Raw genomic sequence first — 16177 nt, forward strand, 5'->3', positions numbered from 1 at the left:
AGGGGAAACTGGGAAAGGAGAAATTCGCATGTAAATAAAGAAAATATCTAAAATAAAAAAAAAATAATCTTAAAGTACAGTAAGCTTGTAGATAAAGAAGAAATACAGAAGACGAACTGGCTAAGTGCAGAACAAATGACACAAGCAACAAATCTACATTGTGGATTACACAATTACACAATTATTACACAACCCAATTCTGTCAACAGAAAATGTGCTAGGAGGCCTGGCTAAATGATTAAGAGCACTAGCTGCTCTTCAAGAAGGCAAGAGTTGAGGTCCTAGCGATCACAGGGCGACTCAAAACTGTCTGTAGGTCCAGTTCCAGGGAATCTGATGACTTCTTCTGGCCTCTGCAGATACCTCACACATAGACTATACAGATACACATGCAGGCAAAACACTCAGATACAGAGAATAAAAATAATAAAATTTTTAAGCCAGGCAGTGGTGGCGCATGCCTTTAATCCCAGTACAGAGGGGTGCAGAGACAGGCAGATTTCTGAGTTCGAGGCCAGCCTGGTCTCCAGAGTGAGTTCCAGGACAGCCAGGGCTACACAGAAAAACCCTGTCTCAAAAAACCAAAAAAGGAAAAATCTTTTAAAAAGCTAATTTTTGGTAAGATATCACTGTTCTTGTGTTCTAAAAATTCCTTATCTTTTAGAGATCTATATTCTAATGTTTTGTTGTTGAAATAACACACTGATCCTAAGGCCATAAGGAGGACACATGACATAATAATGAAGTAAGACCAACAACAAGTTTGTTTTCTTAATTTCTTTTTTTAAGGTTCTGAGGATTGACAAAAAAACTCTTTTCATATACCAGGCAACTGCTCTATCATTGAGGGATATCCCCAGCCCAAAATCAAGTTCACTATTATTGAACCTGAATGGTAGTCATAGGATTTGGTTCATTTGTTCTTAATATTTAAAAATGAGCTTAAACAATATTAAGAATACATTGTGAGTAAAAACTACAAGTTATTAATATAAATTAACATTACAATAAAGATTACACTTTAGTTTACCTTTTTATTCAGTCTCTGGTTTTCCTTTTCAACTTTTAGGATTCTGGAAGTGGTGCCTTCTGCAGAGTCCATAGTACTCCGAAGCTCTTCTACAGTTTTAGTCAAACTCTGGTTTTCCATTTCCAACTTTAATAATTTACTTGATGTTAATTCATTTACCTCATGGCCCAAGGATTTCTGTGGTGCTGTAATATTGAAAAGTGTCACTAATAAAACTACCCTGATACCTGATCTTTAACTTCATAAAATTTTAAGTTATTTAAGATAGATACAATTAAAAAACTAATGCAACAAAGTTAAGTGTTGAGCTTCTAACATACACAACTTAAACTTAAGAGACTATAGAGTTCTAGTTCCATGGAAAATTATTTGGTAATTGTCAAGTTGATGATGTTGGGTTATTTGATATATTACAAGTATTGCCTTGCAATCTTACAAGATCGTTCTAACTCAATAAAAAGCATACTTTAAAATTTAAGTGACTTCAAATATTAAGAGGTAGCTAGAGAACAATCCTTATAAATTGTTTGAAGATCATATACACTGTTAATATGCTTCTGAAAAAAGAAGTCAATGCTCAACTTAGGAGCAAAGATCAATATCTAGTCTACTTTGTCACAAGAAAGCACCTGTAACATAACACCCTTTCCCAGCATTTTTATTAATTCTTTGTAAATTTCATATCATACACACCAGTCACATTCCCTTCCCAGTCCTGCCCTGTTCTCCCATCCTCAATCCTTGCTGCCTGTTCCAGCAAAACCCAAACAAACAAAAGTCAAATTTGTGTTATCTATACTTTCCTTGGGGAGTGATCAAACTCTCTGTGACTGCCCCGAAGCTCCCCTCCCATATCCTTGCTGGAAGGCATCTACCATGGAGGACAACTCAGCATCCTGCCACAGTTCTTAACAGTTCTCTCCAAGGTCTTCTTGTCTAGGCTGTTACTATTTTGGGAGGAGGGGTGAGGGCTGGGCAGGGTTTGGGTGGATGTAGGGTCGTCATTGAACTCTTCCATGTCCCTCTTTCTCAACTGTGCGTATGTAGTCATATCAGTGTAAAAGTATATGTCCCTACAAACATGTAAATATTGGTCAAAACTGGGTACAGTAAATAATTTTATTATTTACAGAAATTAAGAAAAACTATTTGTTCTAGATATCACATTGGTACGGTTTTGTTGCAAGTTTACTACATAATCACAGAATTAAAAAAATCTAACTAGGCTGTCATGTATTTTGTTGTTGATATTTCAGTCTACAATATTTTTACTTCCTCAAAAACATTACTTATTCTTGGTGTGGTGGCACACATTTCTAATTTCAGCACATGAGAGGTAGAGACAATAGGATCAAGACTTTCAAGGATATCCTTACTTAATTTGTTGAGTCTGACTCTAGCCTGTGCTTTATGAGATTTTAACTCAAAGAAACAAACAATATGACTTAAATTTAACTGTAAACTTACAGATAAATTGTTCAGAATGATACCTAGTGAAGGGTTAAAATATACTTCTGGAAACACAACATCACATTTTGCATTTTGGGTAAAAAAAATTTTAAGTGAATAATCTGAATATAATGAAAATATTATAAAAATTTACTAGTATCACCATTTTGCAAATCTGGCTTTGTCTCATAAATTAAAACATAGTATGATAACAATGTAGTATGTCACTCCTCTCTACCATTTTGCATTGTCAGACAAACACTCTTCCAAGAGCTGTAACTTTAGTCCTACAGCATTGAGTACAGCACCTCTGTAAATTCAACCTGGATTAAATATTTTCACAAGAACAAAACAAGCTCATTTGTTGTATTAAAAACTTTCTGATGTCATTATGTACAGTTTATTCAATTATAAAATATGATATGACCTAGGAAATAATACATATAATTTTCCATAATTGTCATTGAAGGATGACAAAAAATTGAGAACTAATGGAAATTGTTTATGCTAATCTTTTTATTGTGTGTGTGTGGTTTTTCGAGACAGGGTTTCTCTGTGTAGCCCTGGCTGTCCTGGAACTCACTCTGTAGACCAGGCTGGCCTTGAACTCAGAAATCCACTTGCCTCTGCCTCCCAACTGCGGGATTAAAGGCGTGTGCCACCACTGCCCGGCTTATGTTAATCTTAAATGTACATTTTCATATAAGTTACTTTGGTTTTCATGTTAGTTCTTGAAAAATAAAATTTATATTTAGAGCACACAGTACGATGTCCTCTGGTAGTTTAACAGTTTCAGGTCGGGCTGGCGAGATGGCTCAGTGGGTGAGCACTGATTGCTCTTCTGAAGGTCCTGAGTTCCGTTCCCAGCAACCACAAGGTGGCTCACAACCACCCATAATAAGATCTGACGCCCTCTTCTGGTGCATCTGAAGACAGCTACAGTGAATTGGGCCAGAGCGAGCGGGGCTGGCAGAGGTCCTGAGTTCGATTACCAGCAGCCACACACATGATACCTCATGGCCATCTTTACAACTACAGTGTACTCATACACATAAAATAAATAAAAAATAGATCTTTAAAAAAAATAGTTTCAGGTCTTCCATTTAAATCTTTCATCTATTTGCACTGGTGTGAAATCAAATTATAAGTCACTCTTTTACAATCAAACAGCATTTTCCCAGCACCATTTATTGAAAGGATTACCATTTTCTACATCACTTCTCTATGTTTGTCAAGAATCAGCTGAGCAGAAATGCATAGCTTTATTTCTGGGCTTGCTATTCTGCTTCATCTCTTTGTGTTTACTATTTTGTTTTTGTTGTTGCTAATATGCTATTTGTTTGTATAAATGTGCAACCTTAAGCTAGTTTTTAAGTATTTACTTTTATTTTATGAGTATAGGCATTTGGTCTGCATCTATGTCTGTGAACCACTTGCATTCTTGGTCTCTGTGAAAGCCTGAAGAGTACATCAGATCCCTTGGAACTGGAGTTACAAGATGGTTTTGAACTGCCATGTAGTAGTGGGAATCAAACAAGGGTTCTCTAGACCAGCCATTGTTTTCAACCAGTGAACCTTCTCTCTACCCCTAACTCACAATTAAAACTTTGTGTGCTGTTTTGCTTTTTTTTTTTTTTTTTTTTTTTTTTTTTTTTTTTTTTTTTTTTTTTTTTTTTTTAACCATGTGGGTCTTGGGGACTGAATTCAGGTCATAAGGATTGGTTGCAGTTACAATTACCTACTAAGCCATCATGACAATCTGTTTATTATTTCTCCTCCTCTCCCTTCCTCTTCCCTCCTCCTCTTATCCCTTCTTTTTTTAAAGACAGGGTTAATTTGTGTAGCTCTGGTTGTTCTGGAACTTACTCTGTAGATCAGGCGGGCCCCAAACTCAGAGATCCACCTCCCTCTGCTTCCTGAGGGCTGTGATTAAAGGTATGTACCACCACCAGTTCTTAATAGATATTACAAGTATGATTTTTTTTCTTGAAATTTTCAATAATCTATTGTTTTTTTCAATAATCTATTGTCAATCTATGAAAATACTATTTTGACTTATATACTTCATCTTTAGTGAACTAATTTTTTTGTTTTTAAACTTACAGTTTTATGGTATATTTTCATTCAAACTACCATATCCTCTGTCCTCCACATATAGATAAGCACACACATACAGGCTTTTTTAGTAGCAGAAAACTGAAGTCTGGGCTGCTTTCTTTGTAACTTAATTAATAGAAGTACAATTAAAAATTACACAAATACTTTAATAAACTTTCATGAAGTCACTACTTAAGTTAGTTCATAGGACAGTAGGATTTTATTATTAGGTTCTCAAGTATAAAATTAGAAAAACTTTAATAGATATACTGGATGAAACATACTATCTGTATAATTATTTATAAGCACTAAACTAGAAATTCTTTCAGGGCTTATATCTATGTACTCTGTTTACCTGTCACCTGATAACTATGTACTCATCATCCGGGACAGTGTGTTACATTTGGCAAGTGTTTGAAAAATATTTGCTCAAAAAATCCAGGTAAAATAATCTAATACTGTGTCATTTAGAAATTGTAGAACTAATTTATTTTGAATAAATTTGAACTGGCTATAATGAACAAAATGTATTAACAGCAATAACATACCCAAGCTTATAATGCAAACAAGTGCAATGAATTTAATTTTAAGACCCTTAAGAAAGAGTCAGGGGAAAAAAAAGCATAATATGAATTTGTTATTTTTGGGTCAGGGTCTGACTATGTAGACCATGCTGACCTCAAAACTCAGAATCTGCCAGTCTCTATCTAGTGAGTTCTGGGATGAAAGGTGTGTGCTACCATACCCAGGAAGAAGTTACAAATTTGTCTAGTAGTTTTTCACTATCCCCAGCAGTGAACTAGCTGGTATGGATAATTTATTTTTTTATATTTGTTAAGAAAACAGCCATAGCAATGAAAACCCTTCACTCTTTTCACTCTGAGTACATATTCACCTTTAGGATCTTCTTATTAGGTTTCTAACATTTGAGTTAGATTTGTCTTCATTCAAAGAACACACTGACTAGATAGATAAAACAACTGTTTTACTTAAGGGAGACTATTGTTCTCAGGAGAAACCAATAAATTATTATTCTACCTCCTGTGATAGGAACTGGAAATATTGCCTAACCAACCATCCAAACCTGTTAATGAATTCACAAAACTGAAGTTTGCTTTTGACTAATTGTATACTTCTAAAAACTATACATTGTCTTAGGTATAATTTTTGTTACATAGTAAATGAAGCTATAATAGAATTATTTGATACAACTTTAAACAGAAAAAGGCCAGGATTCAGGTTTTTAAAAAGCCCTTCTCCCCGAACAAGTAAAACTGAATTTTAAGTTATAAAAAAGTAAAAACAAGATATTACTTTGTGAAGTAATAATTTTGGAAACAACTGCAAGTCTTATGGGACCTTAGCTAGGGAAAATAAATATAATTAATCTTCATTTATTTATTAATCTACTTAAAGGAAACAAAACTGAGACTACCTTCAGCAAGTTCACTAGTTCTGGATATCTGTTCCAGCTCCCAGCCAAGGTGTAATGACTCATCCATACTTTGTTTCTGTGCCATTTCCAGAGTCATATTTTCTTCCATTAATTCTTCAATCTTCTTTCTATCCATATCTCGTTCCTTTTCAATTATACAGAATAGGGAAAGAAAGCTAAGATATAGTATAATTTCCATCCATTATTCATTTATTTTTACTACTTTTAAGCTGAAGGTTTTTAGTTCCTTAAAATTTTCTCATTGTAATCAACACTGACCAATATTAATCAGGTACCTGATATCCTTTTAAAATGAGAATTTCTATAACTGTTCTGGCTGTTTTCACTCCTCTTTTACCGTCTCCTAAATCCCTTCCTTCTTACCCACTGGTCTGAGACTGTCCTCTGCTTTTTTTGTTTTTGTTTTTTTAAGCCTATCAAATTCAATTTCCACATATATTCTTGGATATAAATAATTTTTAGGGACAAAAATAAACATGTTCCTTCATACTGACAATTTCATTTAACAAAATAGTTATGGCCACTGATAAATTTTAGCTGTACTATTTTTGCATTTTAAAGAATATGCTTGTAAAGTAGATTTACTATTTTATAAAGGCAAAAATTAGTATGGAATATCCATCTGTAATTGAAACAAAATGCTACTGTATATTTATTTTATGAAATAGAAGTATCTTAGAATTATTGAGCTATCTAGTCTATGTTAAAGCCTTACTAAAGACTCTAGACATCCTTGTCATTATAGGGAATTTAGCTGAATCATAAAATATGAATCACGGAACTCTTCCTTAGGAACTAGGAAAACTGATGAATTCCATAAATCTTACCATTTCCATATCATGCAGTTTAGCCTTTAGTTGTAAATTCTCTTTTTCTAATTCATGTAATTTGTCAGAACGAGCCCGAGTTCCTTCTAATTGGTCTTCCAGCATAGTTTTTGTTTCTAATAAAACTTGATTATCTTCTTTTAATTCCTATAAACATTTAAAATAGGCTTTTAAAGATTAATTAGAAATGTGCTAATATCTGTTTTTTTGAAGCCTAAAAGATAACAATGCATCATTACAAATAAATACATTAAGCCATTCTTACCACATTTTCATGTAGGAGTAAAGCACTATACAGTTAATTTTTTTTTCTTTTTGTGGCTTCACTCACCTTCAACTCCCTGCCCTAGAACTAAACATATTATACATTCAAAATATGTAAGCCTTAGAATTAATAATGACTGTAACTTCACAGGGAACTGATGGAATACACCTTCATAATGTGTGAAGATATTTAAAATAAATCAAAGAACTTAATACTCTCTAGATTAAATTTCTGTTGTTTATAAAATGCATTTTGAAAATCTTAACACTTTTAAATATGAATAATTATGTAACATACCTCAACTCTTGCCTTATAAAATTCAATATCATGTAGTCTTTCTTTATATCTACTGAGTTCACTTTCAAGCTTATCAACTCTAACAGCTTTTTCTCGGAGGGCATCCAATTCATCTCGGTACATTCTAGCAGATCGAGCATCGGAAAGCAAATTCATGTTCTAAATATAAACATATAAATATAAACAATGCCTTAAATATAAACTTTCTCTTTTAAACCATTCTTGTCCAAACAACTTCATTTAATAAAATGCAATAAATTATATTAAAAGAAAATTATACTGTATATAAAGAATAATTGTTTCTTGAAAAAAAAAGATAAGCTAAGCCTTTTCCTTGAACCAGTATAAAAGGGCTTTAAAAATATGTTTATATACAAACTTTTACAAACTGTTCTCTATTAGAAATTTTTTAAATATACTGAAAATTAAGTTAACTTCTACTTTATACAACATTCACAATTAAATTTAAAGTTAAAAAGTTAACTTTAGCCAGGCAGTGGTGGCTCACGCCTTTAATCCCAGCACCTGGGAGGCAGAAGCAGGTGGATTTCTGAGTTCGAGGCCACTCTGGTCTACAGAGTAAATTCCAGGACAGTCAGGGCTATACTGAGAAACCCTGTCTTGAAAAACCAAAACCAAAACAAAAAACTTAACTTTAGGGATGGCTAAGAATCATTAAGAGCACTGCCTGCTCTTCCGGAGGACCTGGTTCAATTTCTACCATCAATATGGTGGGTAAAAACCATCTGTTAACTCCAGTTCCAGAGGATCTACTGTTTTCTTCTCGCCTCTGGGAGCATTGCACTCAAGTGATACATAGGCATATGCAGGCAAAATACTCAGACACACAAAATTAATATATGCTTTTAAAGATTTAGCTTTAAAATACAAGATAAGTATATAGAAGAGCTAAGTGATATAAAATATATCACTATTTTTATAGAAATGTTTTTTATCCAAATATGTGGATGTATTCTCTCTCTCTTACACACACGCACACACACACACACACACACACACACACACCACACACACACACACACACACACACACACACACACACACACACGCACGCACACGCACGCACACGTATGCATGCACCCTCTGTTATCAGGAAGTAGAATAAGAGCCAGAGCACATGAAAAATAAAAATGATCACTTCCTGGCTCTTTCATCTAGGGTGGTCTCAGTTTATGATCTTGCATATAGCTCTTAACATCAAAATGGCAGGCTAAGTTAGTTAGGTGAAAGACATAACTGTCCAGCCTTACTCCAATCCTTGGCATTTATGACTTAGATACCCAAATGAAGAACAACAAAACAGTGATTAAAAGAAGTTTAATCACTTTTTTTGTTTACATAAATCTTTTTTTTCAAATACTTGTTTATTTTTATATGTAAGTACACTGTAGCTGTCTTCAGACACACCAGAAGAGGGTGTCAGATCTCATTACAGATGGTTGTGAGCCACCATGTGGTTGCTGGGATTTGAACTCAGGACCTTCAGAAGTGCTCTTACCTACTGTGCCATCTCTCCTGCCCATCACTTTTTTAAAAAACAAAAGCAACCCCCAAACTGCTGTTACTAGCTTTTAAGATTTAACATGTTAATTATACACAATGGATTTTACAATCATATTTTAGTTTTTTTATTTGTTTGTATTTTGTGACAGGATTTCTGTGTAGCCCCTGGCCATCCTGGAAATCACAGTAGAGTTCCAGGCTGCCCTGGAAATCACGGAGATCCATCTACCTCTGCCTTCCAAGTGCTGGTACAAAAGGCTTGTACCGCTCCTGCCCAGTATGTTGGGACATATTTAATACATGTTTATAATTTGACCATATTCGCCAGTCTCTTTTACTCTTAAACCTACTACTCTACTCGTTTCTCTCTATTGCTCAAAAACATTCATATTACCACTTGATTCAGTATGATGTAAAAAAAGGAGACTAATACATGAAGACATATATACATATATATATCTCCTAATATAATCACTATGGGAGAGCCGAAACCCATAAACAGATCAATTCATAGTTTACAGAGGTGCTTAGGTAATTCAGAAATAGAAGGCAAACATATAAAAAAGAGGAACTACCCCAGTACAAAAACACTACTCTGAATCTTGGAAATTTTTGAATAGTAAGGACAAAAGTCTAAAGACCATGATTACTAACTTTGATTCTGTATTTTGATAAAGGTACAAAAAAGTTACCTGACTTTATGCAAATACATGAGGTAACTGGGCTTAAAGTATTGATGTCACAGTTATAAATGACCAGGAGGAAAGTCAATCTCTAAGTGCTTCATGCTCCAGTATGAACAACCCAGGCACAAACCTCTTGCTGCAGCCTCTTCAGCTCCACTTCTATTTGCTCAAGTTCTTGTTTACAGTCCAGTAACTGCTCAGTTTTTTCTTCCCTTAAATGCCAAGAGATATTTATTAAAGAATAAATGTACTAGTTACAGAATCTGTGATCATCACAACATTAATATACACAGGTGACTATTTCTTAACTGAGTGCAGTTGCTGTGCTTGCAGAGGGCAAGGATTGGGTACCCAGCACCAGCATGGTAGGTAGCTCACAGCTGTCTTAGTTCCATTTCCAAGGAATCCAATGCCTTCTTCTAGCTTCTGCAGGTATTAGTACATATTAATAACCTACATACTTGCAGAGAAGCACTCATACACATAAAATAAAAATAAGTAAATATTTGCTGGACACTTCTATTTAATCCCAGCACTAAGGAGGCAGAGGCAAGTAAGTCTCTGAGTTCAAGCTCAGCTTGGTCTATGCAGCAATTTTCAGAATTTTACAGTAATATACTGTTACAAAACAACAACCAAAGTGAATGGCGTTAGTAACCATAACTATAACACAGGGAAGGAATAAAGCAAGAAGAAGATACTACAAATACGTGACTAGATGTTATCAAACTTCCCATCCTCTAGTTTATTATATACTTTCTTTTTAAATTTTTATTCTTTAATCTTTTTTTACAGTCTAGTCGTTATTACACTCCCGATCCGCCCTCTGACTGTTCCTTATATTATATACTTAATATTTCACCTTTCCTACCTTAACTTTCTTTGTCCTTTCCGACTCTGCATAATCAACAGCAATTAAGCATGAATTATTTTTTTCTATCAAATACTGTGTATGAGTAGTTGCTCAGAAGGGACTCCAAACTATTTTCTACCTTTAAAATGGCCTACATACACTTAATATTTGCCATACATATACCTAAAATCTCTACTTCATATTGCTTAACACATTGTAACATATGTACATACATATACATAGATGTACACATATAGATTGACAGAGGTCTCACAGTGTAATGCTGGCTACCCATGAACTCACTATGTAGAACAAGCTGGCTTCATGGAGATCCACCTGCCTCTGCCCCTCAAGTGCTGAAATTAAAGGTATGTACTACCATGCTCAGCAATATATCTAAATTTTTATTAATTCTTTCTCTTTGAACTGCTTTATCTCTTATGTATCTCCATCAGAGCCAACCTTCTCAAAGTAAGCCTGTACTTACTATTTTCTGCCTTTTGTTGTCCAATAATAGAATGCATGGTATGAAGTAGCCTACTTTTATATATGCTCATATGCTTCCCTGTATCCAAAATCCACAAAAGACTTGGGTTTTTGTTTTGTTTTGTTTTGTTTTTCGAGACGGGGTTTCTCTCTGTGTAGCCTTGGCTGTCCTGGAACTTATGCTGTAGACCAGGCTGGCCTCGAACTCAGAAATCCACCTGCCTCTTCCTCCCAAGTACCGGGATCAAAGGCATGTGCCACCACTGCCCGGCAAAAAAAGTCTTTCCTTTTTTTTCCTTATTTACTTTTATTTGTTATTCATTACGGGTGGTTGTGAGCCACCATGTGGTTGCTGGGATTTGAACTCATGAAGAGCAGTCAGTGCTCTTAACTGCTGAGCCATCTCACCAGCCCCCACCAAATTCTTAATGGTAGAATTATGCCCTTTGATAAAAGAAATATAATTTATTAAGTAGGTTTCAGTTTTCAACATAATGAATAATGCTTTATTTAGTGGAACCATTATTAAAAAGCATGTATTATATGTCTGAAAATTATTTCTAAAAGGAAAATACAGTCCTTTAAGTCCTTGATATCTACTGCCAAACTGCCCCGCTAAAAGATTATTAACATCCAGCATAGAATAAAGGTGCCTATATATGGCCAGCAAGATGGCACAACAGCTTGAAAAGGTGCTTGCTCTCATGTGTAACCTCAGTTTGATCCCCAGGATCCACATAGTAAAAGAAGAGAATCAGTTCCTCCCACTTGTCCTCTGATTTCCATATGTACACTACGGAGCATGTGTGCATCAGCATACAATGCACGAACACACTCATAATAAATTTTCTTTCAAAAGGTGGCTATATACAAAACACTTTAAGAAGTTAAAATGTCATTACTGTTTTTTATTTTTCGAATACAAAGAAGTGCTACTTAAATGTCTTATTTGTAAATTATTAGCCCCTATATTTTCTGTCTTGTTGATTCATTTGTTCAAGGAAGGTAGCTAAGTGTCACAATGTACAGATGAAGTCAGAGGACAACTTGAATGAGAAGGTTCTCTCCTCCCACTATGTGACTCAGCTTGTCAGGATTAACAGCAAGCTTTATCTTGCTGGCCCTCTTATTCTTTAACTTTCTGCAAGTTTGTCTTTTTATAGATTATAAGTTACTGCTTTTGTCATTAATAAGACATCAGTTATATGCTAAAACACAGAGGAACCTGGAAGATATTATGCTAAACAAGAAGGCTATATATTATATGCTTTATTTATATGAGTGTCGAAAACAGGCAGACCCATGAAAATATGAGATTAGTCATTGCTAAGAGCTGAGGACAAAGAGGATGAAAAAAGACACTTTTACTCAATTATTGTGGTTTTCCACATAATTATTGCACAACTTAAAAAGCTATTCAATTGTACACTTTTTAAAAGGATGAACTGTCAGATACTAGATTACATCTTAGTTAAAAAGTATTTTCTTTTTTTAACAAAATAATTAATCATTATATTAAAGAAACTCCAAAACATGGAATCAACTGTACCAGAAAGATCAATAAAGTCTTCAATAATATTAACTATGGCATAAAATGTTTAACTTATAAAGAATTATTTATTCCATCTAATCACAAATTATATTGGTACTTTATAAATAAAAATCAATTATATTATTTGGTTTTACTTATAAATGAGCATGTGTTGGTTACTAAATATTAGTACAATATTAGTAAATATTAGTAAAAATGATATTCTAATTATTTTAGTTCCCATTAGGTATAAAGCAATCTAGACTTTTTTTTTATTTTTAAAAATCAAGATTTCTGCAGCTAATCCACTACAGGAAATATATGTTCCCTTTATAACAAAAGCCACCCTTACAACATGCCATTTTAAGAAACACACAAAAGAATATATTTTCAAAGATATTACATGGGGTTGATGAAATGCTAGTCACTAAACATACTTGCTGCATGCATCTGGTATCTTCCCTCACTTAAAAATATCCACTTACATTTTCAAAACATTACACATAAAACCACTTTTTGTCAATCTTCTCAAGGTTGTTTGAATTTTTAATATATTCCAAGGCCAAGTAAATTCTATTTGAAAATTAAATTCTAACATAATGCAAAATGTTAAATGAATTCACAGCCATCACTACAATTCTAATTGCATGCTTCAGCTGAAGACTAGAGAAGATTGGACTAAATTATATGGAAAGAACTAGTGTTCACTGTTTAGGCTATCCATTAGCTGCCAGTCAAACTAATAACAGCAATCTCTTCCCTAATTTTCCTGGTGCAGCTGTTTATAGAATATCCTGGGCGTATTCACTTAAATAGATACATAATAATGCAGACATCCACAAATGAAAGCTGTATTTTTTTTTCAAAATTTTTTACAGCAGACTATTGAATGCTTTTTAACCTTGCATATCTATTTCACTTTTCTAAGTTACTTTAAATACTCAATAAAAAATATAATGACTATACTGTGTATTTAAATTTACAGTCTACATTCTAAAGCTCAAATTCCAGGAAAACAAATTTTTAAAAGGAGAAAATACATAAATCAAAAATCTTTTGTTCTTCTTAAAGAACAAAATTCAAAATCTTCAGCAAAGATCAGTCATGCTTTTACTTGTAGTTCACCCAAGAATGAATATGTAACATTTATACTGTATTTTCTATAATGAGCTTTGATAACTAAGTACAGTTTTTTTCAGTGCTAATAAATTCTGAATATTTTACTAAGTAGATAACTAGCATTTCAATGACTTAATGTAGGCAATATATATAAAATTATTTTTGCAATATCATATGCCAACAATTCAGTCTTTGAAACAACACTGTCATTATTACTTTTACTATTGAGACAGGGTCTCACATATCCTAGGCTAAACTTATACTTACTTTGTACCTGAGGATGCCCATAAATTGCTGGGATTCTCCTGCTTACACTTCTTGAGTACTTGGGCTTTTGGGCAAATTTTTCTCATTTTGACAAACACTAATAAAAAGTGTGGCTTAGGTTAACAATTAAGGACAACTGGTCTATTGTCATACTTAAAATACTGCTAAGGTCATCTTTATGACCACATTATTTCAACAAATATAGAAAATCAGAGACTTACAATTCCTGCCTAAGCCTTCGGATCTTGGCCTTGGCATCAGCCAGTTCCACTGAGAGATGCTGTCGACTTTCTGTTCGCTTCATGCCTGGAGAACCACAGGGTGACTGTGCAGATGAAGAGGCATGGGGTAGAAAATGAACACCATCTCGCTCTTCAGAGAGTTCTACAATAGTCTAAGAAGTAAAGGGGTAAACACAGAATCAGTTCCAGTGTTCTACACATCAGTAACCTATACATGGCAACACTAATCACTAGGTATTTTACAAAATAAAACTCGCTGATCAAAAGCATCTCAACTTTGCCAAGTGTGGTAGTGCAAGCCCTTAAACCCAGCCTTTGAGAGGCAGACACAGACACAAGTGGATCAATGTGAGTTTGAGACCGGCCAGGTCTAACTAGTGAGTTTCTGGTCAGCTAGGGCTACATCCAAAACAAAGAACAATAACAAAAAACATTTTAACTTTGTCATATTTGCTGCCATTTAAAGTTTTATTCAAGAGTTCAAGCATGAGCTACTTTAGCATGAGCTACAACATTAACATACATCAATGCTTTCTTTTCTCTCCCTAGATTTTTTTTTTATATAAAAAATCACTTATGACAAAATAATTAGATAACAACTGTTAGAAAGGCATAAAAGACACAGGAAAGAAAACCAAAGAGTAATTTCTCTAGCTATCCAATTATGAAAGCCAGTAGCATAAGTGAGTATTTAATAAAAATTTAAACAGCTCAAAATTCAGTTCTTTAGTTATATCTTTTGAATACAAAATAGGTATCTGTCTACTAGTTGTTGTGATACTTGACACTCTAGAATATAATCTTGCCACCACTGCAGAACTGGGCAGTACTGTTATAGAACTTTATAATCCTAGCAGAAGTAATCTCTAGAGAAGATAAGACCTTAGAGGTTGTTGTTGTTTTCTGAAGGTCAGATGACTGAGGCACAAAGATTGTATATGCTTACACAAGTAGCTAATGTCATATTGATACTACACACTAGCCAGTCCTTTAGTGGATTATAATACTGTGCTACTTCTCATCTCAAAGCTTTCCCAATTCCTTTCTCCAGAGAGTTCTAGTGGGGCACAACCCTTCTGTTTTCCTAAACCTCTCCTTTACAGATTAAGTGTGCAGCTAATTTATATCTTATACAACAACGTTGCTCCATTCTTCTAATTTTCCTTTTCTTTATTGGTAAATTATTATTAATAATAATAATTTTAATATTTAATAATATTTAAAATAATAATATTATTCTAGACCATTACTTTAGTTAATTTTACTTTAAACTTTCTCAGGCAAATGAACCCATCTTGTAAGGCAATTTTAACTGTGCCCCAGATATACATACGGGGTGGTGTTACTATTTTGGGACCATGAAATTGCCATCCTTGGGGCTGGTGAGATGGCTCAGCGGTTAGGTCTGAAGGTCCTGAGTTCAAATCCCAGCAACCACATGGTGGCTCACAGCCATCTGTAATGAAATCTGACTCCCTCTTCTGGTGTGTCTGAAAACAGCTACAGTGTACTTACATATAACAATAAAATAACAACAAAAAAATGGTTTAAAAAAAAAGAAATTGCCATCCTTATTCCTCACCACTTGTTTCTTATTTAATTATTTTAGATATTTGTTCATTTTATTTTATATGTGAGTGTTTTGCCTGAATGTATGTGCATCATATGCATGCCTAGTGCCCATGGAAATCAGAACATGGCATTGGATTCCTGGAACTGAAAGTTAAGGATATGTAAACCACCATATGGGTGCTGAGATTCAAACCTGGGTTTTCCACATGAGCAGCAAGTGCTCTTAAATGCTGAGCCATCTCTCTAGCCTTTTTTTTTTTTTTTTTTGCTGTTGTTATAGTCACATGCCAGGATTCATTTCTTTGTCCTTGGGAAATATTTCAGCATCTCTTACAACTACTGCTTTCATAAACTTCAGAGAGTACTGTTTTGGTTCTTTGTCTCTCTACAAATCCATGTCTGCTATTTACTCAATAGATAGAAATATTTCTCTAGTACAGAAACCAACCCCTTTATAGTATGTTTCCTTTACTATC

General features: G+C 34.1%; 1 protein-coding gene across 5 annotated transcripts in view; it reads right to left on the bottom strand.

Moving 5' to 3' along the window:
- Ccdc88a (coiled-coil domain containing 88A) overlaps positions 1 to 16177 on the bottom strand; it is a 127919-nt gene that overhangs the window by 48783 nt on the left and 62959 nt on the right. For all 5 annotated transcript variants that reach the window (XM_031341618.1, XM_031341620.1, XM_031341619.1 and 2 more), the window contains exons 8-13: positions 14109 to 14281; positions 9762 to 9843; positions 7422 to 7580; positions 6860 to 7006; positions 6012 to 6156; positions 1031 to 1215 (exon numbers count right to left, since the gene is read on the bottom strand). In XM_031341618.1, coding sequence (XP_031197478.1) covers positions 1031 to 1215; positions 6012 to 6156; positions 6860 to 7006; positions 7422 to 7580; positions 9762 to 9843; positions 14109 to 14281 — 891 coding nt within the window. The remainder of the gene's footprint in view (positions 1 to 1030; positions 1216 to 6011; positions 6157 to 6859; positions 7007 to 7421; positions 7581 to 9761; positions 9844 to 14108; positions 14282 to 16177) is intronic.

This window comes from Mastomys coucha, unplaced genomic scaffold (assembly GCF_008632895.1).
Source record: "Mastomys coucha isolate ucsf_1 unplaced genomic scaffold, UCSF_Mcou_1 pScaffold22, whole genome shotgun sequence".
In the NCBI taxonomy this organism is placed as follows: Eukaryota; Metazoa; Chordata; class Mammalia; order Rodentia; family Muridae; genus Mastomys; species Mastomys coucha.